Source organism: Phyllostomus discolor, chromosome 6 (genome assembly GCF_004126475.2).
Source record: "Phyllostomus discolor isolate MPI-MPIP mPhyDis1 chromosome 6, mPhyDis1.pri.v3, whole genome shotgun sequence".
In the NCBI taxonomy this organism is placed as follows: domain Eukaryota; kingdom Metazoa; phylum Chordata; class Mammalia; order Chiroptera; family Phyllostomidae; genus Phyllostomus; species Phyllostomus discolor.
In genome coordinates, this window is record NC_040908.2 from 74,151,018 (window position 1) to 74,178,640 (window position 27,623).

The following is a 27,623-nucleotide window of genomic DNA, read 5'->3' on the forward strand; positions in this document are numbered from 1 at the left end:
AAGCCACCCCAAGTTATCCCACGATAGCATATGGATTATTTTGAATTAAAGTTACTTAAGAAACTGCCCACCCAAGAAAACAACCCTGACCTCTTTGTCCACCTAAAAGCAAGAGATAAATATCCCATGTAATTGGTGCCTTCCCTTGTCCTGAGGACCAAGAAACAATCTTATCGCAAGAGTTTTAAAAATTCCAGAGTCCAAAAGTCTCTATAAACAAACCCTGTTAAGGTCTTTACTAAAGTTACTATCCAAGCCCAAACCTTTCTGATAAGTGCTGACTTTCTCTATCCTGTCAATTTTCACAAATTTATTGTTTCTTTGTATAAAAAGTATAAAAATATGTCTGGTTTGGTCATTTTGTTTGAGCCTCATTTTATGATCCGCTTATCATATTATGATTCTGCCATGAGAATGTATTAAATTGGGTTTTCTTCTGTTAATGTGGCCTTGTGTCAATTTTATTATTTATTACTAGTCCAGCTATAAGAACTAAAACAGGGAAGGGAGAGAATTTTTTACCCTTTTCCTGATACAGAGCTCCTGAAATGTTTGTCTTCTAATAAGTGACGAGAGTGGCAAAAAAAAGTGTGTTTTATTATTTTACAAAGGGTTGAAAACCCTGCAAAATAGGGCCTATATAGCAGAAAGGCAGTGTGCTCACTTTAAAACCCCAACTTGGTGTTTTAAACCCCAGGAAACATATTGGAGAAATGAGTGTACAGTCGATAAGTCATTAGGTGGAAATCATGCATATTACAGAAAATCACTGTAAAGAAAATATTCATCCTTCCTAGAAACTGATAAATTATTTGATTACTTATTATTTCATTTATTTACCCACATGCATTTCCAAGCACTCACCACCGTGAAGTGTGCAAAACACTGAGACACAGCAATAACCAAGATAGACATGGTTCTATTTCATGGAGTTTACCATCTATGGGACCAAGGATGTCAAAGAAGGCATTGCAACATCAGGCAATGCCGGACAGGAATTTATAAGTCACCATGGAATCATAGGGCAGGGTCCTAATCTTGTCCAGTCAGGGAGGGGATCCTTAAGGTAATAATGTTATACCTCAGAAGTAAATAGGAGTAGGAATCTTCAAAGCCAAGAAGTGTGGGAGGGTCTTCCAAGCAGAGGAAAGAGCAAAACTCACTAGACTGAGCCCAAAATGTGGCCTATAGGAGGCACTACAATAAATCCAAGAGAGGGTAAGGGTGATATGTCCTAGGTATTATCATCCACAGTTTGGATTTATCCCAAGTTTGTGGGAAGTAACTATGGCCAAAGATGTGAAGAAACAGGCATGCTTCTCATTTAAGATATTTATTGTTTTGAGATTACAGTGAGTGACCTGTGGCTCTCTGTCCTCAGCCACACTGTGTCAACGTCTGTAGCAGAGTGCTTATTGCACTGGAGTTCACAGATCCACCTGAGGGTCTAGTTCACCCACCAGAACACATGTTCTCAGGACTGTGGCAAGTTTTACTCACTTCTGCACTCCCATTGTCTCATACAGTGCATAGCAGGTGGACAAAAAGAGCAATGAAAAAAAAAAAGCTCAGCTTTCCTTTCATCTGGCTATTCTCTTCTAGAGATTCTACTCCACACCTTGGAGGGACACACAGTGACTATGCATCAGATGTGCATGTTGTCATTGGGGGCCTAGTTCTTGAAAGCTGAAGGTGTTGCACCTCACATTTTATTACAATCCTTACCTTTCTAGTTTCAACTTTTCTCTCTGTTTTCTCTAATCTTTAATTTGTTATTTTATTTCCCAATGGAATGCACAGGTTTGTATCTGATTATGCTAAAGGTTTACCCTTTTATCACTGCTGGTAATTTCCATCTTCATCTTAATTTCATTAAGGTTGTAAGAATTATATAGTTCCTCCTTAAAATTTTTCACTAAACACAAAAGAAGAAATGTTTCATGATTGTGCTTATTTGAAGTCCTTAGAACAGTCAAATTCACAGGGACATAAAGTAGAATTATCAGGGTTTGGGAGAGGGCAATGAGGAGTTATTGTTTAATGGGCAGAGTTTCTGTTTGGGAGGATGAAAAAGTTCTGGAAACAGGTAGTGGTGTTGATCGTACAACACTGAAAGTACTTAATGCCACTGAATTATCCATTTAAAATGGTTAAAATGGCAAATTTTATGTTAGGTATATTTTGCCAGAATGGAAAAAAATCTTCATTTTCCTACTCATTCTATAAAACAATTTTAAGCAAAATGAAATATTGATATAACTACATAAACACTGATAAACAAGCATGAAAAGAAACTGTTCCCTGCTGATAGGCATTGTCACCAGGCACATGACCAAAAATACTGACTAATGAGCTGATCCACAGCCTCTGAACTGTGCCTTTGAAAGGGAAATGTAGAAGTAATGATACAAAATGTGCACAGCATGGGCTATTCAAACATAAGACGCAAAAAATCAGAATTTTCTGTAATTTAAAGGGCAAAATAAGTAATTTCTACAAAGATACTCATAGCAAAACGTCAACAAAGAGGAAAGATGGTTGAGCAAATTATAACACAACAAGATGTAACAGTCTCCCATAGCATGCATCTTAATTACCGCAGTACTGCTATGGATTTATTCAAAAGAATGCTCAGTGAAAAAGAGCATAAGCAAAGTTACAATATTGTTTTTATTGTATTTAAAACTGTTAAATTCACTGATTTTATTCATAGATATATTTTGAAAGGTAAGTGACTCTAAGATGAGACCTGAGAACCTACTGATATTCTAAGACTAAATATTCTTATTTATCCTTAGAGTTTACCTTTCAGACACAATGCCTTAACTTAGTGTCAGAGACAGCATGAGAAGGATGTGCTGGCCTCCTGATCTCTAGCCCACACTGCTTCCCATGCCTGCTTCCTTATTTAAGGTGTGAAACATGACCACCTTTCACTTATATATCCCACACTAGTCTCCCCATTTTTATCAATGGTTAAGAGTATGCCACCATTTTTATGTATTTTCCTTTTTGGAAACATGATCACATTCTGAGAATGGTACACATGTTGATTATTATTTGTTGGGAACCACCCTGACTGGTATCAGAAGCTGAAACCTGCACCTAGGCTAAGGCTAAGGGAACGTCCTTGGAACCGTAAGCCAGCAAGGAGACAAAAGCTTATCTCCCTGGCAGGAATGCTGCTTCTGCTGCTTTATTCATAACTGAACCCCGAAAAGCTTGGTTGGTTAGCCAAAGACGGGTAAGATTCCCCACGGGGGGGAACGACCTAAGCCAGGCACGATCACTTTGGGAGGCCCCCCAGAAGAAGGACTTGGGGGGGCTGCAGCAAAAGGGGGTGATGGGCCCTTGCTCCTTCGCTTTGGCATAGCCTGAGTTCTCATCTGGGAGAAAATCTCCTTATTGCCTTAGTTCCTGTGCTAAGCCTGAAACAATGACAGGGTGGTGCAGCTCTGTGCTGAAAAGAGCGGATTCCCCGGGTGATCAGGCCTAAGAAAGAACATGTAAATTACTGTGAAACCTTCTTTGTTTAGAATGCTCTCAGTTGAATGAGAGGGGTCCAAGGAGGAAGTTGGTTCCTCAAAGTCTTACAGCTCTTTAACCCCCACTCAATAGACCAGCAAAGTTCCTTGTTTTCTATAGTTCCTTACTTCCCCCTGATAAGTACTGTACTTTACCTGAATTATTATGCAAAATGAACCCAATAAAAGCATGTATGGACGGTAAATCAGGGCGCTCCCCACTAGGGGGGGGTGGCCATTTCGTCCCTACTTCCCCACAGAAACTGGTCTGTCTCTGTGCATGTTTTGTTCTCGCGTGTTTTTCGGTGAGCCATCCACAGCATTCCGTGGTCACTGCTGGCCGGTGACCCACGCGCAACAATTATTAACTTGACTATAAAGTAAATTTTGACTGACCTTGAGTATGTAAGTATTCCAAACAATAGACTCAGCTTCCTTCAACATAACCAGGTCTAAATACTGGAATCAAAATCTCATGTAACATGAAAAACTCTGGACCAGAAATTGCAAACTGTCAGGTTATGGGTCAGCATTGCCTTTCAGGACTATTTTGTTTTGCTTCACTGGTGTTTTTAAATATTGAGCTAATCTTTAGAAACAGAGTTTTCACATATAAATTGTCTTGTATGGTTTTTCTTAAAAAATCAGCAGACTAGACCCTCTGTCCCTTACCCATGCCAATTTGTGCAAGATGGCAATTGGCTGGAGCTAAGCAGGGGTTCTTCTAGTCAGTGTTGGTTCAATAGCCACCTGCCAGACTTTTCCCCCACCTCTGCCCCACCCCTTCCCCATATTTCCTGGGGCTTGTGTATCTTAGGCCCACACTGTCTACTACCTGCCTAGACCTCAAGTCCAAATTCTAATCATCAGATACCACAAAGATGTCAGTGGAGACTGGAATGAGGGAAACTTCCATTCTATTTCTCTTCAGTGTTATTTTAAAACTCCTCACTTCAAATTTCCACCATAGCAATGAGAAAACAACTTAGGCACTGAATTTCATGAATGAGGACTAGCTTCTCATCTCTTTAGAAAACAAGTGAGGGTCAGATCCTCAGTAGCCAGGCATGCCTCAAGTCCCTGTTTGGGGTTTCTGTCAATGAGGTGAGCTCTCTGATAGGTCATGGGCAGCACACAGAGTTGGTGAAATTCATTTCCGCAGGCTAAGGGAACTTATGGGTTACTCTGCTAGCCTGGAGTGTGTAGTTGGAGATAGCTAAATCCTCATCAGATCCCTGAGCCAGGGCTGGTCACGGAATTTGACTCATGCTTCATTTCTGCTTTGCTTCATTTCTGCCTGCAAGCAAACACTTCAATCTCAGACTCATTTTTCCATTCCTTAGCCATCAGCAAAGTAAGATCAATTTTCAGTATTGTATTTCTCTTTCCACAAGAAGTTGGGTCTAAAGATGACTAGAAATATCATATTCAGTTATTAACTGACAGCCTTGTACTACTCATGATAGACTTAAAAGTTGTGAGTTTGTATGTGTGTGTGTGATGGTATGCATAACAAACACACACACAGACACACACAAGGACACACTCACATGTGCACACAGACACATACGCACACACACAGAGTCATCCATTAATCTAGTGGTTCACTGTGTTCCCTGAAAGTCACTGCATCCAGTGCTGACTGAGAGTGTCTTGTCATACAAAAGGACACAACTACTGGGCCAAAGGTAGAGGCAGCTAGAAATACTGCCCCTGGTTTTTTGATATGAATAAAATAAAAGTTTATATCTCTCTGGATTTCAAGGAAAGTCACAAATTTTTAAAAATCACGTTATCTCTTCAAATGCCAAAGAATTTTTTGGCCCCACACGTAGAAGTGTTTAAGAGGAACTATACTCTGAGCAAGAATAGGGTGGCCTGGGAAGACCTCCTGGCCCTGAATTTCTTGACCTCCAGGGACGTAGGGAGTGAGCAACCAGACCAAGTCTCTCCAGACTCCTGCTGCCCACACTGGTGCAGGGCAGACCAGTCACAAATGAAGTTCTCCAGGCTGTTAGTTAAACTGAGCCACAGCAGCCAGCACACAGAACATACTGTATAGTGAACAACCACAGCAATATAGCTGCCCAACCTGTGACTTAGAGTTTTTCTAAGCCCACCAATAAAATCTACTCCAGTAAAGTAACAATCATGGCCCTGACTGCTAGACTGCTGGACAGCTACTTCTGTGGCACAACTCACTATTTTTCTAGGGTTTTGAAAAAGATGGTCATGTAAGATACTGGCTAATTAGCATATATATAAAGTGTGCTTACCATAATAATTTTGCATACTGATCCTGTAAAAAGTAAATCAATATATTTCCTTTCAAAATGAATACTTGAGTAAAGTCAGTGAAGAAATAGTAAATAAATATTGCACTTTTCTCCCATTTCTTCCGTTGTATTTAGAGTTATTCATGGTTTTGAATTTTATATTAGATTCTTTACCACTAATCAGCATTCAAAAGATCAAAACCAATGACGTACTTTACCATCTCGGCTACTTTCTGCTAAAATAACCATCTTAGGTTATTCTGTTACTGGGTCGCATTTCTCTTTTTGAAGCTATAGGTGATACAGGTTACAAGAATGGGTTCTAAAGATGTTCAGTTCTTGCTATCAGATTCTATGGCAGCCAATGGAAGGAAAATCAGAGGTCTGTGTTGTATTAATTTTGCAAAATGCTCATGAGCACAGTGAAACCAACATGGAAAATACATAGCACAACATCAGGCAGCCCAGAAATTGTGACTAGCTTAGTTGCACCTTCCCTGTCCCCAAGGCAGCAACCCTGCCACAGGAAAAAATCATGACACTGGACAGTGTTCAAAGTATTTCTGCATATATTTTGTTTGAGTATGAAATGCGTGCCTCCATATACCAAGTAAAGACATCCACATATGCCAGGGAAATTTCTAATACAGCCAGGTGTGAAACAAGTTCCATGATGTAAAAAAGCTGACAGTAGCCCAAGGACAAATGGAGTATTCTTATTTTAAAAAGTCTTTGACTCATGTTTCATGCGATATACAGCATAAAATCATCACAGACCTTGTTCTGAGTCAGTCAGGACTACAGATTTACAGTTTACAGTGATGTAGCAGATTCCACACTCTCACGATTCTATATATCTTCAAGGTTATTACTGAGCTTCGCCCCATGGGACTCTCAGTGCCCACCTTTTTTTCTTTCTTTTTTTCCATTTAGTAACACCATTTGATGGAAGGGTTTACACAAGAAAGACTAGATTTGAAGAAATTGTTCTAAGGGTAAAACTTTTTCAACACGTAGGCATTATCTAGAGGAATGACAGAATCCCAAAAGTAGTTAAGTTCTGGTGACTATTTCTGAATAACCTTTTGCATAGCCAGGCTGTGGGAGGGACACAGGGAGGCAGCACTTTGCTGGGGGAGTGGTGATAGGACTCTGGTATACTGTAACTTACATTCAAAACTTTCCATGCAGCTCAACAGTTGAAAGCAATTTTTAGTTTATTGTCCCAGGCTAGTTGTTAAATTTTAGGATTTGACACATTTTGACCTACATGGTAGTAAATAATTTATGTCAATTTTGCTTTTGTTGTTTGTCTACTGCTTTTATTAAGTTGGACAATGTTATACAGGGAGCCTCCTCTACCTGCCCCACCACTTTGTTTTGGAATTTTATTTTGTTTGGTTTTTATTCCTTTAAGGGACTGATTTCTAAACAAGTTTACCACTTGCTTAAAATAAATAGATCAAAGCATAGTAAAGAAAACCATACAATTGCCAGTAATTGCTACCTAATTTTATTTTTAAATAAGTGGTTGCAAACACTCAACTGTAGTCATTAGTTATATGGAAGGGAACTATTTGCACACTGGTTGCTGGGGCTAAATTAAGAAACAACCCTATGTGATAAATTACTCTATTTTCCAAACTTACTAGAATCATAACATTTTTGTTAACTTTGCCTTCTGGATTCACATTACTAGATAGGTAGTCTTTGCACATCCACATGTCCTCCCATATGCCTTTTGCTGCAAATACGAAAGGGGTTTCAATGAGCATCAGGATGTGTCCATCTTAAGAATTCTTATGGTTCCATCTTCATCATAATTATTGTGTTTCATTAATACAATAATCAAACCTACTAATATATTTAATGGAAAAAATGGAGGGCAGTGGGCCTGTCAATAATAGACATTTGTTAAGAGATTTAGGAACAGTAACAACTCCCCTGGTTTCAGTGGCCTTTAAACACAAAATTGAAACATCAGAACAAAAGAAAAAGAAAAAGACAAAAAAATCACCAAAGAGGAAGTAAAGTCATTAAGTACGTAAATTAACTATCATATCAACCAAATCACTTTTGCAAAACCATTAGCACTCATGAATAGAGTTTGGAAATTGAGCACATGAATGAATGTTAGCAGTCAAAAAAAAAAAGACTGTGAGAATCAAAATAGATGTGAAACAACTGAAAATATAACAGTATTATTGAGAATCTAGACATCACTAGCTTTAACTATGTGTGTTAAGTCCCACGGAGATAGACAAAAAAAAAAAAACACACAAGGCCCCACCCCAGAGTCTCTACTTGAAGAGGGAGGGACAGTGAGTACCCATCTGACTAATAAATAAGTAATCACATGTCAGATGGTGATAATCATGCTGAAGAAAGTGAGCCTGGGCAATAGAACACAAAGAGACTGGCAAGAGCTTTTTCACTCAGGCAGATACATTATCTAATTCCCTTAAAAATGTGAGCTCCTTGAGCTAGAGGTGGCATCTTAACATCTTTCCAGACAGGTCACAAGAGAATGCACAAAGAATGATGCCATTCTCCTAAGAAGACCAAATGACACTAAATGAATCTCATTGTTGGTCAGAAATTTCACTGTTTTTTCTCCTTATCATTCCAGTGTTGTGGTAAAGAAAGTATACACTCAACCAAATGTGTGATTCTGTTTTAGAACAGAGGAAAAAGAGGGCAGGTTAACAGTTTCCATAGCAATAATTACTTTTGGCAGCACCTTGCTTTAAAACTTTCCTATCTAGATCCAAAAAACAAAACAACAAATCCTTATTTACACAAAAAAGTACCAGCGGATTTGGAAATTATCTTCTGAAAAACACACTTTCCCTAACCATCCTATGTCTGGGGACGCTGATGACATTAAGCAGACCCTGCAGCTTTGTGGATGTGAAGGGGAGGGTCAAGAAGAGAGCCTGCTCCTGGAGAGAAGGTGTTACTGACTGTGAGCCTTGCATGCTCACCCTGTCCTTCTGTCCTCCATCTGATATACCTGGCTGCATACCCTTCAGTTTCCAGAACAGAAATCAGGGATAAAACAAAGGGCATGCACTGCCTTCCTTTTCCATTACAAACTAACTTACAAAAGCAGTCAGATGAGTTTTTAACTTAATGTAATGTTGGAAACCAAAATATGTATGATTTAGAGAGAAACCTGTGTATAACACCAACAGCAGGAAACAAGAACATCTAGACAATCTAACTGGACAAAATAGACTTTCATGGTATAATGCTATGATACTTTAGAGAAGGAAGCAGGCATCTACTCTCAACCAAGGGCTAATCAAATTTCCAAGGTCTGTAAGATAGCACATTTACTAAGTGCATTAACTCCATCCTCACCACTACATAATGAGAAAGCTATTATTGTCATCCCATTTTATTTTACAGATAAAATAACTGAGTTTAGAGAGGTTTATTAACTAACCCAAAGTCCACACGTAGTTAAGTGGCAGAGCTGAGATTTTAGACAACAGAGCTTAAGTTACTGAAATTTGTGAATAGTAGCATGTTCATTAAAAGTAGAGTGACCAAATAAGTTATCATACAAACAGTATATTTGAGGGTGAAAGGGCACACTATTAGTATATGTGCTAGGATAAAGAATGTAAGCCATGGACAAATCAGGATGTATGGTTACCTTAATTACTACATGATTAAATTGAGATGAAACTAAAAGTGTCTCTAAATATATTTAGTTATTCATTTACTCAGTAATTATTTGTTGAGTACCTACCATGTGCCACACTGTTCTAGACAATGAGTCAAACAAAGTCTAGTCCCTCATTGAGCTTACATCCTAATAAATGTCATTTATGTGTGCCAGTGTGTCTGTATGTGCACATGTACATGTGCAATTCAATAAGTGTATATGTATGTGCAATAATAAAACAGTATGACATCTTTCCTCTTATAAATCTGTTGGAGCTGAACTTTGACCTATTAAAAAATAGGAGCTGAACCTTTAACCCATGAATCTTTAACATGATAAATATGTGTTTCAAAAGCATTAGAATTCATGCCCTGGCTGGTGTGGCTTAGTGGACTGAGCACCAAACTGTGAAGCAAAAGCATTAGAATTCTACATTCCCTAAGTTATGAATGGTAGAAAAGGCTAAATCAAGGGTCAAAAATTCTAGACTTAAGTTCTATCTCTGATGCTCCTTGTGAATTATGCTGCCTTGCTGTTTCATAGCCTCTGTCTGTCCTAACCAGTTTACAGAGTCGTTGTGAGGTCAGACTAATCTTAACTTTGGAGTTGTGACTGTTTCCATGTCTTATTTCAGTTGGTCTACAATAATCCTGTGAAGCAGGCAGGATGTTATGATCATTATTGTGTGATTTTACAATGAAAATCTGAGATAATTCAAATGAGGTAATATGGGTCAGTGTGAGATTCAAGTGCAGCCAGGCTTTGTGCTCTGGGTTAAGAGTAGGTGATATGAGGTACATTAAGGTGCTCTTGAGACCACTGACAAAGGTCTAGAACTTAATATTTTTCTCCATGAGAGGTAGGATGACAGGACAAGACACAGAGGAGTGATGAAGTGCACCAGCCAAGGATCTAATTTTTACCACTGAAGAGCTGCAATATCATTGACAAATTACCTACATTCTCTAATCTGTTTCCTCATCTATTTTTTAAACCTGTGGATAACAATGATGCCTCTCTTCCAGCATTACTGTGAGGTTTAAATAAGATAATGAGTGTGAAGCACTTGGCCTAAAAAGCTGGCATGTGAGAATGTTCCACAATTGTCAGTGATTACTATTTTATCAAAGTAACCATGATAGAGGGGTTACTCAGTCTCATGCATCTCCACCCTCTATTGCCACAGTAAATTAGGTTACTCTGTAGTATTACACTGCTAAGGTTTCCCAGCCTGTAGATCCTCAGGAACAGAATATCAGTGGAGAAGACACAGAAAAACAGCAACAAAAACATTCTGCTGCCCTGTGACTTCATGAGAATATTTTTTTAGAGGATAACAAAACCTCTAAACTTTATTTTAGGGTGTTTTCACATACATGATAGGCATGGGTAATCTGATTCATTTTCAGGTGAAATTTCTAAATATAATTGTAAATTTGATTTTTCTTTTCTGTTTTCACAAGTAAGCCTTGGTATGCCAACACTAAGTATAATAATAAGATGAAATTCACATTTACAATATGATTCTGTCACAGCCTCATGGAGAGTCTTCAGAGGAGTTCCCATGAACCTCTGGAATTACTGAAGAGAGAAAGATATACAAGTCATACAAGGAATGGATTTTTTAAAATCAGGGTTAGAAAGTGTTTGTACAGTGATAAACAATATGCAGGGTTATTACAGGAAGTTATATCAATTATGATTCATAGATTTAAAAGATGTAATTACAAGAGAGTAACCTATAATTGTGCATGTCTCATTTAGAATAATACTATGCCCATACCTATATTATTAATATAATAAACACATGCTACTCTTGGCTTAAGTTTCTTCTGTTATAAAAGTAAAATTTTTGTTATGAGTGATTTCCTCCCTACAGAGTATGTCATATTATCCCTATGGAAATAGTAAACAGATAGAGCAGATACAGATTCTTAGTTTTAATCAAATAAGAGAACCAAGTAGGTAAACGCCTGGCAGGGTCACAAAACAAAGTTAATGGCAAAACTGAAATTGCACCAGAGTATTCCTCTTCTACTGGGACTATGATTTTAAAACTTAGGTCCAACACATCTTCAACTGCTGAGCTATTTATTTCCCTTCAATACAAGTGCAAAAATATATGAGATAAAACAAGGCAGGATACTCACACCTCCATACCCTGCAGACAGAAAAACTAGGAAAGTACATATTATTTTTACCTCAATGAGAATCCACAATGATATTCTATGAGCAGAACATACCCATGAGCTCAAATCATTATATAGAAAGCATTTCTTTAAAAGTATCACATAAAATACCACTTAGCCATTCAATAATTTGACCCAGATAGAGCCTCTGCTCACTACAAATATACAATGTTAACAGCTAACCATGTTCAACATTTTAAAGCCCAGAAGGCCTGAAATAAGGAGAGAAATCAAATTGGGAGATATAGGTTGAATTTCAGGCCACAAAAGCAGGAGAATTCTAGGTCCCAGTGGTCTAGGTGGGACCTGACATTTGAACACCTACATGAGGACAAGAAATCTGACTTCAGACCAATAAGGGAAGAACACAGGACTAAATTTCTGAGTATCAAAGAGCTCCTTTGTCCTAAATAATTAAATAGTAAAAAATGTCTATAGCCAGGGAAAATGAAAGGAAACACATCAAGCCTTTATGGTACTGGGCAGAAGGAAAATTCACCTCTAGTGAAAATTCATCTGTGAAGTATAAAACTTCAGGTCTACACCACATAATGATATAAAGTCTAGATTTACAGTATTTGAATCACATAGGAAAGCCAAACTAAAATACTAATACTAAAAACTAATCACTGAAACCTAAAGTCCCAGTAAGAACACTCAAAACACTTTTGTTACAACCTTTCACTACTTAAGAAAAACAGAATCCTACCAAATAAACATCTCCTGTTGAAGTTAACCCACAATAACAACTGTAATTTATGTTATGAAATAAAAATACAGAAAGTAAAATCAGTAGATATGATAAGCATATGAATTAGCAACTCCCCAAACTAAAAATGCAAATTAAAACCACAATGAGGTATCATCTCACACCTGTCAGAATGACTATCATCAATAAATCAAGAAACAACAAGTGTTGGTGCGGATGTGAAGAAAGGGGAATCCTTTTGCACTATTGGTGAGAATGTAGACTGGTGAAGCCACTGTGGAAAGCAGTATTGAGAAACCTCAAAAATTTAAAAATGGATTTTCTTTTGACCCAGCAATCCCACTTCTGGTAATATATCTGAAGGAACCCAAAACACTAATTTGAAAGAACATAAACACCTTTATGTTCATTGAAGCATTATTTACCATTGCCAAGATATGGAAGTAGCCCAAGTGTCCATCAGTAGATGAACGGATAAAATAACTATGGCATTTACACAATGGAACACTAATACTCAGTCATAAAAAAGAAGAAAACCTTACCCTTTACAACAGTGTGGATGGATCTGGAGAACATTATGCTAAGTGAAATAAGCCACTCAGAGAAGGCAAATGCCATATGATTTCACTCATACATGCAACCTAGTGAACAAACTGAACTAACGAGCAAAATAGAGACAGACTCACAGAAAGCAGGATGACAGCTAAGGGGGCAGGAGCGGGATGGTAGGGAGTGTAGGAATTGAGCAAAGAAGAAAAAGGACTCATGGACATGGACAATAGTGTGGTGATTGGGTAGGGGGAAGAATATAAAGGGACTAAATGGTAATGAAAAAAATACAATAAATTTTTAAAAAGGAAAATCAGTAGATGTAATGAACATACAAATTAGCAATTCCCCCAAACTAGAAATAACAGAACAATCTAAAAAAACCAATAAAATAAATGCAGTTTAAATAGATAAGATAATAAAAAGACGAATAAAACCTATAATGAAATAATAAAGAACATGAACAAACAGCAGATGAACTTGAAAAAGAACCAAAGATACTTAAGTGAAAATACATTTAAAATGTATTTTCTCCAATGAGGAGGTTAGCCACAGATTTAAAGTAATGTGTTAGGCTGGAAATAACATAAAGCAACATTAAGAAACTTGGAAGCACCATAAATTTCAAGCAAGAAAAATAAAATAAATCCACATTGAGAAACATTGAGGAAACAGCTGAATAACCAAATGAAGAAGTCTGATTAATTCCAAAGACAAATGAGAATAAAACATTAATATTCCTTAGCAACAAAAGAGGGCAGAATATAATGAAATAATATTTTCCAACTGACCCTACAATAACCCAAGTGCTATATTTTTATATAATCATTCAAGAGCGTAATCAGAATAAAGGCATTTAATTTTTCCTTAATTTTCACCTGAGGATATATTTATTGATTTTTAGAAAGAGAGAAAGATCAATCACCCCAAGAGAGGATCAAACCCAAAACCTAGGTATGTGCCCTGACCAGGAATTGAGACCACAACCCTTTGGTCTACAGTATGATGCTACAACCAACTAAGCAACCTGGTCAGAGTGAAATAAAGACTTTCTTTTTTGAAAAAAACCACCAGAATTTACCATTCAAAGGCCATCCCTTAAGTATCCTCTAAAGAATATGTATCAATAAAAAGAAAACAATGTGGAAGAAAAGGGAAGACACAAGAAGTAACAATGAAGACAAGCTGGTAAGCATGTTTGCAAATCAATGTAAACATTGCTAATATATGAATTCTGTCCAAGATGGAGGCATAGATAGATACACTTTGCCTCCTTGTACAACCAAAAGAAGGACAACAACAAACTTAAAAACAAAAAATAACCACAACTGCCAGAAAATCGAACTGTATGGAAGTCCAACAACCAAGAAGTTTAAGAAGAAATATTCATCCAGACCAGTAGGACAGGCAGAGAGGACTTGCTGCAAGGGGGCAGCTGGAGGACCAGGAGGTCCCCTACTTTTGTGGGGATAAACTTGTGTATGGGGAGTAACAACTGGGGAGCTAGACAGACCAGGCAACCCAGGGTTCCAGCATGGGGAAATAAAGCCTCAAAACCTCTGACTGAAAAATCCTGTGGGGGTTGAGGCAGCAGGAGAAACTCCCAGCCGCACAAGAGAGTTCTCTGGGGAGACCCACAGGGTCCTAAAACATACACAAGCCTACCCACCCTTCCTTCCAAAGGATGGCCTTTGGAATCAGCACCAAAAAGGCCCAGTTTGCTTTCGGGTAGCTGTGGAAGTGACTGAAAGCCTGTGGAGAGCCAAGCAAGTGGCATTGCTCCCTTTGAGACTCCTCGCCCACATACAGCGCCAAAATGCAGCTATGTGGTTTGCCCAGCCCTGGTGAATACCTAAGGCTCCACCTCTTACTACATAACAGGCCTGCTGAGACAAAAAATAAAATAAAATAAAATATGGCTCAAATGAAAGAACATATCACAGCTCCAGAAAAAATACAACTAAGTGACAAAGAGATAGCCAACCCATCAGATGCACAGTTCAAAACACTGGTAATCAGGATGCTCACAGAAATGAGGATGGTCACAAAATAGGGGAAAAAGTGAAGGCTACACAAAGGAAAATAAAGGAAAATGTACAGGGAACTGACAGTGACAGGAAGGAAACTGGGACTTGGATCAATGGTTTGGAGCAGAAAGAAGAAAAAAAACATTCAACCAGAATAGAATGAAGAAACAAGAATTCAAAATAATGAGGAGAGGCTTAGGAACCTCCAGGACATCTTTAAATGTTCCAACATCTGAATCATAGGGATGACACAATGAGAGGAGGAAGATCAAGAAATTAAAAACTTATTTCAAAACATATTGAAGGAGAACTTCTCTAATCTGGCAAAGGAAACAGACCTTCAGCAAGTCCAGGAAGCTCAGAGAGTCCCAAAGAAGCTGGACCCAAGGAAGCATACACCAAAGGACATCATGATTACATTACCCAATATCAAATATAAGGAGAGAATCTTAAGAGCAGCAAGAGAAAAGGAGACAGTTACCTACAAAGGAGTGTCCATAAGACTATAAGCTGACTTCTCAAAAGAAACCTTGCTGGCAAGAAGGGGTTGAAAAGAAGTATTCAAAGTCATGAAAGGCAAGGACTTACATCCAAGATTAGTCTATCCAGCAAAGCTATCATTTAGAATGGGAGGGCAGATAAAGTGCTTCCCAGATAAGGTCAAGTTAAAGGAGTTCATCATCACCCAGCCCTTATTATGAAATGTGAAAGGGACTTATCTAAGAAAAAGAATATCAAAAATACAAACAGTAAAATGACAACAAACACACTTATCAACAACCAAACCTAAAAAATATAAAAACAAAAACAAACTAAGCAAAAAACTAGAACAAGAACAGAGTCACAGAAATGGAGATCACATGAAGAACCCTTCATGTGGTCAGTAGGGAGGGGGAAGAATGGGGGAAAAGGTACAGGAAATAAGAAGCATAAATGGTAGGTACAAAATAGACAGGGAGAAGTTAAGAATAGTACGTGAAATGCAGAAGTCTAAGAACTTATATGTATGACCATGGACATGAACTAAGGGGGAAGGTAATGTTGGTGGGAGGTAGGTACAGGGCAGAGGGTAATAAATAGGAGAAAAAATGGCACAACTGTAATAGCATAATCAATACAATATATTTTTAAAAACATTGCTAATATAAATTAAAAACTAATTTGGAGGAAGTTAAATACAAACCAGGTCTAAATTACAAGACAAAAAATTAAAATTCGATCATTGGTGAAAATCTATCCATATACAAACCATCAAATTCACTTGGTTTTACAGGTGAGTCTTACAACCATACAGGGAACAAACAAGTCTATACAAAAGATTCTTTGTATATACCTTAGGACTTCAAGATATGTGAAAAATTCTGGAAAAAAGCATCCCATTAATGATAAATATTATTGTAATTGTTAAAGTCAATACAAAAAGTCACATTTTGGGTGAAATATTTTATAATAATAGTATGTTATTTTAAAGAGTACAAAAATATGTCTGTGGTAGAGTACAGTGATGAATTCTATAAAGTACTTGAATTGATCTTTAGAAAGAATATGAGAAAGCTGCTGGAGTCATCCTTCAGACAGAACAGAAGAGATGTATGGTTAGCCCAATGGCAAAAGATTGAGACTTTGTGAAAAAAAGCAATCAGAACTCTTAGTTTTATTAAGAAGAAACACATGCCTTCAGGAACACCAGGCTTTAGAATTATACTCCAAGTGATATGTGGTTGAAATAATAGGTGAAGACCATGAGCTTAACCTGACCAACCAGGTGGTGAATATGCTTCAGGAAAACCAAATATGACAAAGAAAAACAGATAAAGGGCAAGAATTGTTTAATTGTCCCCCCCACCCCCACCCCCAGGGATCAATATCTGGGTAATTCAGGCAGGTATTATCCAAGAAAATTCTGGTTTCATATTTCAAATTCAGGACAGCATACATCCAAGAGGACAAACTTTCATGGACGAAATCGCTTTGTCATTCCCTTAAAATAATAATACACATTATTTAATTTCAAGATAACAGGATGGAAGAAAGTGGAAAATACTGCATTCAAACCCCAAGTTTAAGATCAAAGAAAATTAAAAGGGTAGGATGAGTGTGGATACCTGGAAGAGTCAAATAGACCAGTTCCACAAAACTATAAGACAAATGAAGGGGCATCTGGGGAACCACTGAGGACAAAGAAGGGGCTTCTGATACTTTAAACATCAGGGAACCCAGTGCCTTGTCCCTGAACCTTGAATTGAGGTAGAATGCATGCCTAAATTCACCCAGCTTAGGACAAATCCCACTGACCCATTTTACAGGCAAGAAAAACAGAAGACAATCTTAGAACACTCCAGGAATTTCTTCTCTTCTTAATTTTGTGGCTTCCTTTTTTTTTTCAGGCTGTAGAACTCCATCACTGTGTACAGGACTTACCAAGCAAAGTGTGCACTTATGTAGTTTAAAAAAACAATTACTCAAAACATAAATATTCAAAATGAAAAAAACATGTGTGAGGACTGAAGTGAAAAATACATTGGGAGATATTTCTGGTCAAACTTTCAAAACTTTTCAAAGCTGTATTCAATTTTCAATGTTTTTTTATTTATTTAATCTACTTGATATACACATACTCATCATTATCATCATCATTTTAGGAAACTATTACTACAGAACCTTTTTTTTAACCGAATAATTTGAAAGTTGATTTTCCCTAATAATCAGGTAAAACAATGAGAAGTTGAGTTGACTCATTCAACAATCTGCCAAAAATGCATTTTCTCACTTATGATTGTAATTTTTCTAAGATTACATTGTTTTATAATCTAGAAAACTATTGGAAATTCATCATCAGCCATGATTTTAAATTACCATTGACATATAGTATATTAGTTTCAGGTGTATAACATAGTGACTTAATCCTCCTACAAATGTTATTAGAAGCCTCCATTTGGGGCAATCTTGTTTAGATTAATCACTTACAATGTTTGTCCCTATAATCTCTGGGGCAGTTAAGTTCAGAAATACTAGGTACATGGCATGAAAGTACCCCAGATAGAAACCATGGCATTTTCCATGAGTAATATCCCTGTTGCCTCATAGCATCATGTTCCTCTGCACAGCTCAATTTTATCATCCTCCCCAAATTAAGTCATACAAGTCATCCCAAATAATCGCTTTTCGTTGCAAAAGTTAAAATAAAATTTGAATGACTAAAAGACTACTTAATGGATTGTGAAAGTGCCCCACAGTTCCAGAACAGTCCTCCCCAAAGCCAGACAGAAAATTTAGGGCCAGGGGCGATGCAGTGGGGGAGATCGTTGAGCATTTCCAGGCTCCTCTAGAAACAGAGCTGCAGCAGAAGACAGAGCTGGAAGAATCTGGAAAAGATCCCAAGCACCATCTCTGGGAACTCTAAAACTAGTCTCTGCTCTGAGAATCATCCACTTCCCCCATCCGTGGCAGTCTCCACTGAGGCCCTTCTCCACTTAGACCCTTCTGACCAGGAGATGTGAACATCTGTCTTCATTTCCAAATCTGTGCCACCCCAGATGCAGAAAGGAAAGAGGAAATAGTATCCAGAGAAGTTCAGCATCTGGGGGAGGCTGACAGATCTGGAGAACAGCAAGTGCCAGGGAGCAGAAATAGAATCTACATAAGACAACTGCCAACAGGTAGATCAACATACTTATGTCCTCATACAAGCATAAATGCATTTTAATAAAATACGACACAATTAATATGTAAGGTCATATAAGATGAAGAGATCGTGATAGAAAAAGTAAAACAAAAAATTTTTAAAAAGAAAAGAAAAGGCAACCCACAGAATAAGAACACTTGGAGGAAGCTAAGCCTAAAACAGAAGTAGAGAATCGCAACAGGCAGCCCAGCATAGTGGAAAATGACCTACAGTGGCAGCAAGACTCAGGGTCACTACTGCCACTCTCACTACCCTTCTACTAGTGATGACACTGTCTGGTGTTTACCATGCTCAGCATTATTCTAAGATTGTTATACATGTCTATTCTCATTGAATTTTCACAATAAAATGAGACTCCAGGATAGACAGAAAGATGAGACACCAGGCAGCCCTAGGTGGATCCTGGCTTACCCACCAGCAAGTTAGCCTTCCCATTTCTCAGTTTCCTTGAATATGAAACCAGGTAATCATACCCCAGGATGGTTGTGAGAATTAGACATAATGAACTTAAATGTCTTCTTGCAGCTGTTATTAGTGTAATTAATCAAATTAAAATATTCAGGAATAAAGAACAGAAGAAAGAGTTGTAATTGAATAGAAATGGCAACAGAGAAGCAGTAATGGAAACAAGGCACAAAGTACTCTTCCAGTGATGGAGAGACTAGAGCCTGCGTCTGGTCCCCCATTTTGTGTGTCTGTGGGCAACATATATAAATGCTCTGAGTTTCAGTTTCCACCTCTACCAAGTGGGAGTATTAATACCTGTCCTTCCTACATGGCTGAGTTGTCTGTTGTGAGGACCATACCAGGAGATGGCACCTGAGTTTATTATAACAGGCAAGGAGTTTATGTAAATGCGCATATCTGGTTTGACAGATGGGGAAATTCACTTCCTCTTATTCTCTTTCTCTGGTGGAATTAAAACACTGGCAATTATAGACGGCAAAATCATTAAATAGCATGTGCCTCCTTTGGTCACCACTAACAGAATATAATTAATTTAATCTGACGTGGAAGTTTCCCTTCAGGTTTATTCTCACAATTTCTACCCTCTCATAAGCCATCCCTTCTACCTGCTTTGCACTTCCCTCCCAATTATGTCTTTGTTTACGTATCTCTGGAATGGGGTTTCCTTTCTTCTCCAACTGACTATATCCTGGCCATTCTTGAAAACCCAGATTAAACACTTCCTTTGCATGAGGAAGAAATTCCTGCCTCCTTACACTGCCATGTTGTCTTTTCTGAATTTTTCACCCTACTTAGCATTTTCCCGCATTATGATCACTGACATGTATACCATCTCTCCCACCAATCAGCAAGCTCCTTGAGGGTGAAAGTCAATGTGTCTTTTCATCCTTTATGGAAACCTGCCTCACCTCACAACACAAGACCTTTCACAAGTCAAAGTTATAAAACATAAATAATAGTGCATAAATTTTTTAGTCTAATAACTTGAATAATTACAACAGCAATCGACATGTTTTAAGATTTAAATAACTGTTTAAAATGTAAAGTAAAAACAATGTAAAGCACCACAATCATAACAAAAGTTTGCAGGGTATGGGGGAGGATGAAGGTAAGAGAATACATTCTGAGTCTTTTGTTTTCCAAATGAGAGTGGAAGGTTGTTTGAAAAGTAGGTTAATTATTTTTAAGTTTGCATCTCACCTCACTGGCCTCTGTCACCTAAGAAAAGGCTTCCTGGAGAGTCCAAGCCTCAGCCCACAGCAGAGGAAAGCTAGAGTATTCCTGCCCCACGTGCAGGCACTCAGGTGTCCCCAGTTCCCTTCCACGCATATTGTCAGCCAGGTGCATGCCAGGCGCTGGGTCATAGGCTCTGTCCCTTCCAGCACCCAGGGCTTAACCCATTTTAGCCTCCATACTCCTCCGCGCCTGTCCCCCAGTAAGTGAGGGCAATAAACTTCAGCCCAATGGCCTTCTTCCTCAGAAAACAGGTCTCAGCTTTGGAAGCGGGCTGTCACACTTGGCCAACCGGGCAGAAGTAACCAGCAAATCGCTAAGTGTGCATGGCTAATATTTGGGGCTATTTCAAGGCCAATGGCCACTTAAGAACCCACACCAGGAAACTATTATTCCCTGGGTGAGTCCTTTTTTACCAGAAGAATCTAATCTGTCTGTCGCCCCTACCTTTGGACATTGGGAGGAAGGGGTCTAAGACCCAAACATCAACTCTCCAACCCAATCTTCCCCTCCCTATCGCCTCTGCCCTACCCCGCTGGTCCAGCTCACTCACCGATCTTGGCCAGGGAGGCCAGCAGGATCCACAGGGTGATCTCGAAGGGGATCTGCACATGCGGGTAATCCAGAGTGAACACAGGCAATCGACTCTCCTCAAACGGCGTCGTTCCGGGAGCCACCACGCTTGCAGGGCTGGGTGGACTGGAGCTGGTGCCCATTGCCCTGGGCGCTTCCAGCAGGGTCTCTGCCAGGGTGCCTGCTGGCCCTGCAACCTGCAAGAGCAGCAGCAGCAGCAGTAGCAGCGGTCGCAGCAAACGCAGGCTCCTCCGGGTGCCTGCCTGCTCCATGGGCTGGGCTCAGAGCGCGCCAGAGAGCCCCACAACCAGGCCCCCCGGCGCTCAGCGCATCGCGCGGATCAGGGCCGCAGGATCGGGTCTCTGCAGCCCACCAGATCTGTCCTTGACTCGAGCGAGCGGGCTCAGTGCCTGGCTGGGTGCGCACCCTCGGCGGCCCTCAGCTGTCCTTGGTCGCCGGCTGCCGGTCCATGCAGGGTTCCAGCTCACCCACAGCAGCTGCAGGCCCTGCCCTAAGCGTCCCACCGGAGGGAGGGGGGCGGGGCGGGCGCAGCGCCTGTGCCTCTGGGCAAGGGGACAGAGCACCAGCCGGCGCACCGCTCACTTGCTGGAGCCCGTGGGCAACAGGACCCCAATGGCAGGGTGAGAGGTGGCTGCACTTCCCTCTCGCTGACACGGTGCGCTGAGATCCACCACCCCAGTAGCCAGCGAGCTCTGGGTGGAATTGCCGCACTGGGCACAGGGCGGCAGGAGCTGTCCCCGCCCCAAAGGCAGCGTCGGGCGTCTATCCAGTGAAGTGACCGGCACGACCCACGCGTGGCCCTTTTGACAACGAAGCCTTCTCCAAGAGGACGCCTCGGTCCGTTCGAGCTTGGGAAGAGGGAGTGAGCACAGGCTCAGGGTCAAGAGAGGACGCAGGGCCACGCAGGTGGGGGTGTTAGCAACCCAGCCCTGGCTCAGAGGCCCCAAACCCATTCCAGAGCTCTAGGGACCGCGCAGAAAGTTTGAAAAAGCCTCATTTTGTTCCCGCCCAGAGAGTTATCAGATCTTGCTCAGGGCTTTCTCACTGAGCCCTGAAATGTCCTGTGCAGAACTCGGTGTTCCCACGCCCCTACCGCCCCTACCGAATCCGCTTCTTTTCCACCTTGTACTGGTTTCATTCACTGTTCCACCGTCACGTGTACTTTTTCTTCTCCCTGCCCCCGTCACATAAAAGAAAAACATCTCCCTGTGTTTTCAGGTTTAGAGGTGCATATGTCTGGGAGCAAGAGAAATATAATCATTTCGTGGAAAACCAGTGATTTGCGTAGGTTAGCTCAGATTGACTTGCTCCGCTAATTACAGGACCCGCTGTGGTGAGGAGAGGAAAGGAAAGGAAGCGGGTTTCTTTCTCTGGATCTAAAAGAGCCTTATCATCCAGTGACAATGTCCTCCTTCAGCACAGCCTTCTTCAAGGGCATCTTAGACTCATTGGGTGCAATCTTATTGTCCCAGCATCTTTATCACCAGAAACTGAACGGAACATAAAAGTAGAACAATTGTTACTCAAGTAACACTTTTTCTTTTATATTCAGAAAATAAAATCTTTCTCTTTTCTAATTTTTTATGTGTCAAAATATGGCTCCTACTATTAAACCCCTGGCAGTTGAATATTTGAAGAGTTTTGTTGTTGTTGTTTCCAAACTTCTAACAGGGAACCAGCGAGTCCTCAGCAGAGGATACTGAAAAGATAAGTCCTCCATCTGAATAGAAGTTACTAAGAAATGGTCATCTGTGGACTATGAAAGCAACCAAGGAAGGGACAAGTCCAGGATAACATGGGAGGATTCTAGGAGATGGCACACAACACTTCAGTTAGCATTTTATAAAGCCTAAGTGCTTCAAAGTACAACAGAGTTGAATTATGTTCTTAAAAATAATGGATGAGCCATCCAAAAAGTGCCTCTTTTCTGTTCAGTAGAAATTTTCATGAAAGATATGTGCTTAACATTTCCTTGTAAGAAATAAAATAATTATTTAAAAAAATATTACATGTCCATATAAGGAAATTATCTTTTTGTTAATAACCACAAAACCCCCCAGAAATACAGACATGCTTGCACCCATTTTGTTAGTAAAGAATTATAGATGTAGAAGTGTTTAGAAACAAATGAGCAAGCATAGAGACTTACCTACATTTACAAATCAAGTAAAAGTCCAGAAGGAATTCAAGTCCAGGCCTACATAGAGTAACACTGCTTCCATTCCATCTTCCACCCCATGAGTAGTTGCAAAAAACAGCAGGTTATTTTTCCAGCTGCTTTCCAATAGAATAAGTGAAGAATGTTTCAGGGATTGTCCACAAAAGTCATGGTAGAATAAAGTTTTGCTTAGAGTAAGCGAATTAAGCCAATTCTACAAGTTTAGTGAAATAATAGTAAGGCAAGGGCAAACTCAGACAATAATACCTAGGAGTTTGAGTTGCAGGACACTTTTTAAAGTGATTGTGTGCCATAAACCAGAAGATGAATGACAAATCTATATTTCTGGGACATTTCTGCCCATAGTAGCTGTAGAGATTATAGACTCTAGCATTGTTTTAACTTTATAAATCTATACTAGTGTAAAGGTTAGCAACATTTTTTTAACATTCAAAAATGATGCTCTTTTATTTATTCTAATAAATGGAAGATAAATTACTTAGTTTAAAAAAAAACAACAACACTCTTTTCATCTTTTCCAGAAAGCAAATAAGAAAGAGTTAAATATCCCTCCATGTTGACACAGATTTGGCTGAGCCATTTCTTCAAAGGTCCCTGTTACTCAGCCTCCTGAAAGTGATAAAACACCACCCACTGTTATTCCCATGGAATGACAGAAGGTGAGATCATGTCACTATCAAGTTGAAATTCTTCAGCAGCTTCTCAGTGCCATTTGGAAAGATGAATTCCTACAGTGGTTCACCTGATTTGCCTCTCCTTATTAGTACCTCACTCCCCTCTCCTACCCCCATCAATACTCTGCCAATGGTGTGTGTGCCTACCCCCTCTCATCTCAGGGCCTTTGCACATTCTGTTCCTTGTACTGGAAAATCTTTTTCCTCTCTGCCCTTGACCTTGTTTACTCCTTCTAGGATCTGAACTCAGAGGTAACTGACTCAAGGAAGTATCACCTGGCACCTGCCTTCCTGGACTAATCAGAGTTCCCTTCTATACCCTTTAATATTTTCCAATACCTTTCTTTCTTAGCACTTAATCTGAAATCATTAAGTGCTCTCCTGCCTTGGGGGTATCGGCGGTAGGCCTTTCCCATGGTTGCTACAATTGCAGAATGGATATGAATGGTTCCACAGAAAATGTTTCCTTCAAATAATCCTGATTCATAGTTTTGGACCTCCTTTTTTCCATTCTACTCAAATGATGTGAAAATCCAATCATACGACAAGATTTCTAAGTATTTTCATACATGGTAATTACCTGATTTGAAACTGACCTTCACACAGTAGCATTAAACTGTTTCCTAGGAACACATTAATCTTCTCAAAGAAACTGGAAAATCCTTTTTTCTTCCCTTTAATCTAAAGTAGTCCATTAGACTATGAATGTATTTAATGGAATCCTGTAATAGGAATATCTCTCCTGAATCTTATTCATTAGGTAGTACAGCATCTCTGGCGCCACAAAAATCACAAAGGACTTGAAAATTTAGCTTATGATAGAACATGTACCTTAAAAAAATAAAAGCTGTAATCTCTACAGAGGAAATCAGTATCATCATCTAGGGCAAAGCTCATCTTAAATCACATCTGAAATCCTGCCCTGCAAAGCTCTGAAGGACCTCGATTTAATTGTGTGTCTTGCCTCACAGAGCTTGAAGCTTAATGAAATTGTTGAATGTTGACCACTTTTCCCCATCAGGATCTTCTGTGTGTAGGAGCAGGCAGAGACCTCCAGGGTTTAGTGTATTATCCCCAAGTTTTTAAAAGTAGAGTGAAGGCTGACAGAGACAAGTCACTTGTTCATAAATGGCATTGGCACCCTTGCACCACAGCAGGGCGCCAGCACTCTCTCCACAGGTAAGCAGCTCCCTTAAGATCCAGTCCAGGCTATATTTCAGAGGAGCAGACAGTTAGATAATAGTTAGAACCAGTATTTCACATTGTTTTTACACGTTTTTATAATATTCACATTTAACTCCTTCATTCCTTGAAACCTGCACTGTACAAATGCTAACCCTTAGTTTAGTAAGGATACTTTGATGAAAAATCTTTGTCAATGAAAAGTTAGCACTAATACAATTGTTCATGTATTGATTTTGTTATTATAGTTGAAAGTTCTTAAAGACTCAACTGGCTTCACTCTTTTTATATAACAAAGAGCAGCCCTATTAATGGTGAGAATGTTTTATTGATATGCATGGCTTTATGTTCTTGTCTTTTAGCTAGAAATATTTACTTCAGCAGAGAAATGTGTTGCTATCAGAAATGCAATTTTCTGCAAATTCAAGGTTATAAACAAGAACAGTGCTTTTAATATTTAAATCTCCAAGTATATTTAAATAAGTTTCTATCTTCAGATAGTTAACCACTAAGCTCTTCAGAGCCTCAGTTTTCCTCCCTAAAATAAGAGATTTGGAAGAAATTATTTCTTTGTAAAAGGCTTTAAAAATCTAGTATTTGAATGCAACACATCTGTATAAAAGAAACAGGCACCTATATCCTGATTCCTCACAGGCACTGTGATGTCATGTGTGGGAGGAAATACTTTCTGTCCTTCAAACTCTCTCCAGTTATATCTGAGCTCTCATGTACAATGCAGTCACAAAGCAAAAAGACAACCAACTCATAGGAATCTCTAAATAATATTCATTACTACATATAAGGCACACTCATTCCTCAATTTAAAAATATTTATTGAGTCTCTACAGTTGGTAGGCACCCTTATCTAAAAGTTTCTTTGTATCTTTGAGAACCCAGTAAATAAGAATATTTCTCCAAGGAATTGTAATGGGGGGGGGGGGCAGGTACTGTTTCCTTTACCCTCCTGAGCTTTTTAGTTGATATCTCTGTAACAAAAAGTAAGAACAAGAAAAACCAATAGAAGTTTATTAACATGTATACTTCATGTACATGTGGGGACTATCCAGGAGTGGCTTAGAATGCAGAATAAAATACCATCACTGTAGGAAACAGAGATGGGTCATGTAGTCTCTTAGGAAGGAGTAAATAATTTTTAGGAAAGACAAATGGGACCTGGAAGAACAGATGGGAGATGTGATAGTTTGCAACACAGGTTGTCTAGTATCAATTTCTGGCCATCTCACCAATGACAGATCAATTTTCTTTCCTCGCTGATGAAACTCTTAGGGAAAGATGTATGACTGTTGAGTTTCTTTTGGAGGCTTTGTCTTTGGGTAAATAAAAGGAGTTCAGATAAAGCCTCTCCCTGAGTTTTCTATTTTTCAAATACCTACACCTCAAAATAATCAGTATACTAAAGTGTTACACAGGGGAATGGCACATTGTGCCACCCTTTAGGATCATAACAAAGATGTTTCTAAAAACAGGACTTGAAAAATGAGAAGACCATTTGCAAATGTATGTTTCATTTTGTATTCTAGAATTTAATCAACTGCTGGAAATACTGGAAATAGACATAAATCTGACCAAAACCAAACCTGTAAATAAAGGAAGCAAAGTTTAAAACACCAATTTTCACCCAGGCATTTCCATCTATTTCTGTAGCACAACTCACTGAGATGCAATATGGCTCCAGCAGCAAAGGCATCTCGGAAATGTTGAACTAATAACTTTGTGTAGCTTCAAGCTTGGTTGACTACCTTGAACACCAGAATTTTGCTCAAAGATAAACATCATGTTCTGTGGAAAGAGGTTAATGAATGTATAGAGTGTAATAACTGCCTGATGTTATCTGTTAATCTAGGAATGCATTACTCTTTCTGGTGGTCTATATGACTACCCATCATATAGTTTTACTATTAACCCCTTATAAAAAAGAGACCCTATCCTGGGAGGGATGTGGATTCTTCCCAGCTGGCCACCACTGGGAGCAGCTGGCTTGACCATGTGTATAAGTTTCTCCTATCAAAGCTCATGGATTTGAATAAGGCTATGAGTCAGTTCTTTGGAATCAATCCGGAATTTAGACTTTGGGAGCCTTTCCCCAACAACTTCTTATAGCTCATTGATCTTGAGTAATTTCTTAAAGCTTTTTGAGTTTCCATTTATCTGTCCAAAGGTCACTCTAAAAAGCATGTTAGTACAGATCTTATTTAATGAGTTCACTGAGAAAATCTCATCAGCTGCTTCTAGCCTGTACACAGGGGACTGTTTCTGTGGTTTTCTCCAACATTCCCAAGGGGGAAGAGCAGAATCTAATGTAAATACCTCTGAACCTTCACATTCCCTACCCTTCCTGAACTTCTACAGTTCTGATTATCAACCTTAAGACTTGCAAACACCTTAAAATAATTAGTATAAAGCTCAGTGTTGTGCTATGTTGTCATTTATACATTCATTAACTTATTTTTACAACTGAATATTAAGTATTTATTTAAATTTTTGTGAATTTACTCTGTGCTAAGTGTTCATTCCTGCAGGAAGTACACAGATGGACCATGCAAATTTTGCCCTTTAAAACTACATAGCATGATCAAGTAGATAGAATAATAGCAATAGCTAACACTTGCTGAGTGCATGTAGTACAGTGACACAGGCTCC

The 27,623-nt window shown here is 39.1% G+C and overlaps 1 protein-coding gene across 1 annotated transcript in view; it reads right to left on the reverse strand.

Moving 5' to 3' along the window:
- Positions 1-22,090, reverse strand: part of SLC9A2 (solute carrier family 9 member A2) — a 105,378-nt gene extending 83,288 nt beyond the window's left edge. Inside the window, exon 1 of the mRNA XM_028516645.2 lies at positions 20,887-22,090. Within this exon, the coding sequence (XP_028372446.1) occupies positions 20,887-21,178 (292 nt within the window). The 5' untranslated portion in view covers positions 21,179-22,090. The remainder of the gene's footprint in view (positions 1-20,886) is intronic.
- Positions 22,091-27,623: the final 5,533 nt, after the last annotated feature.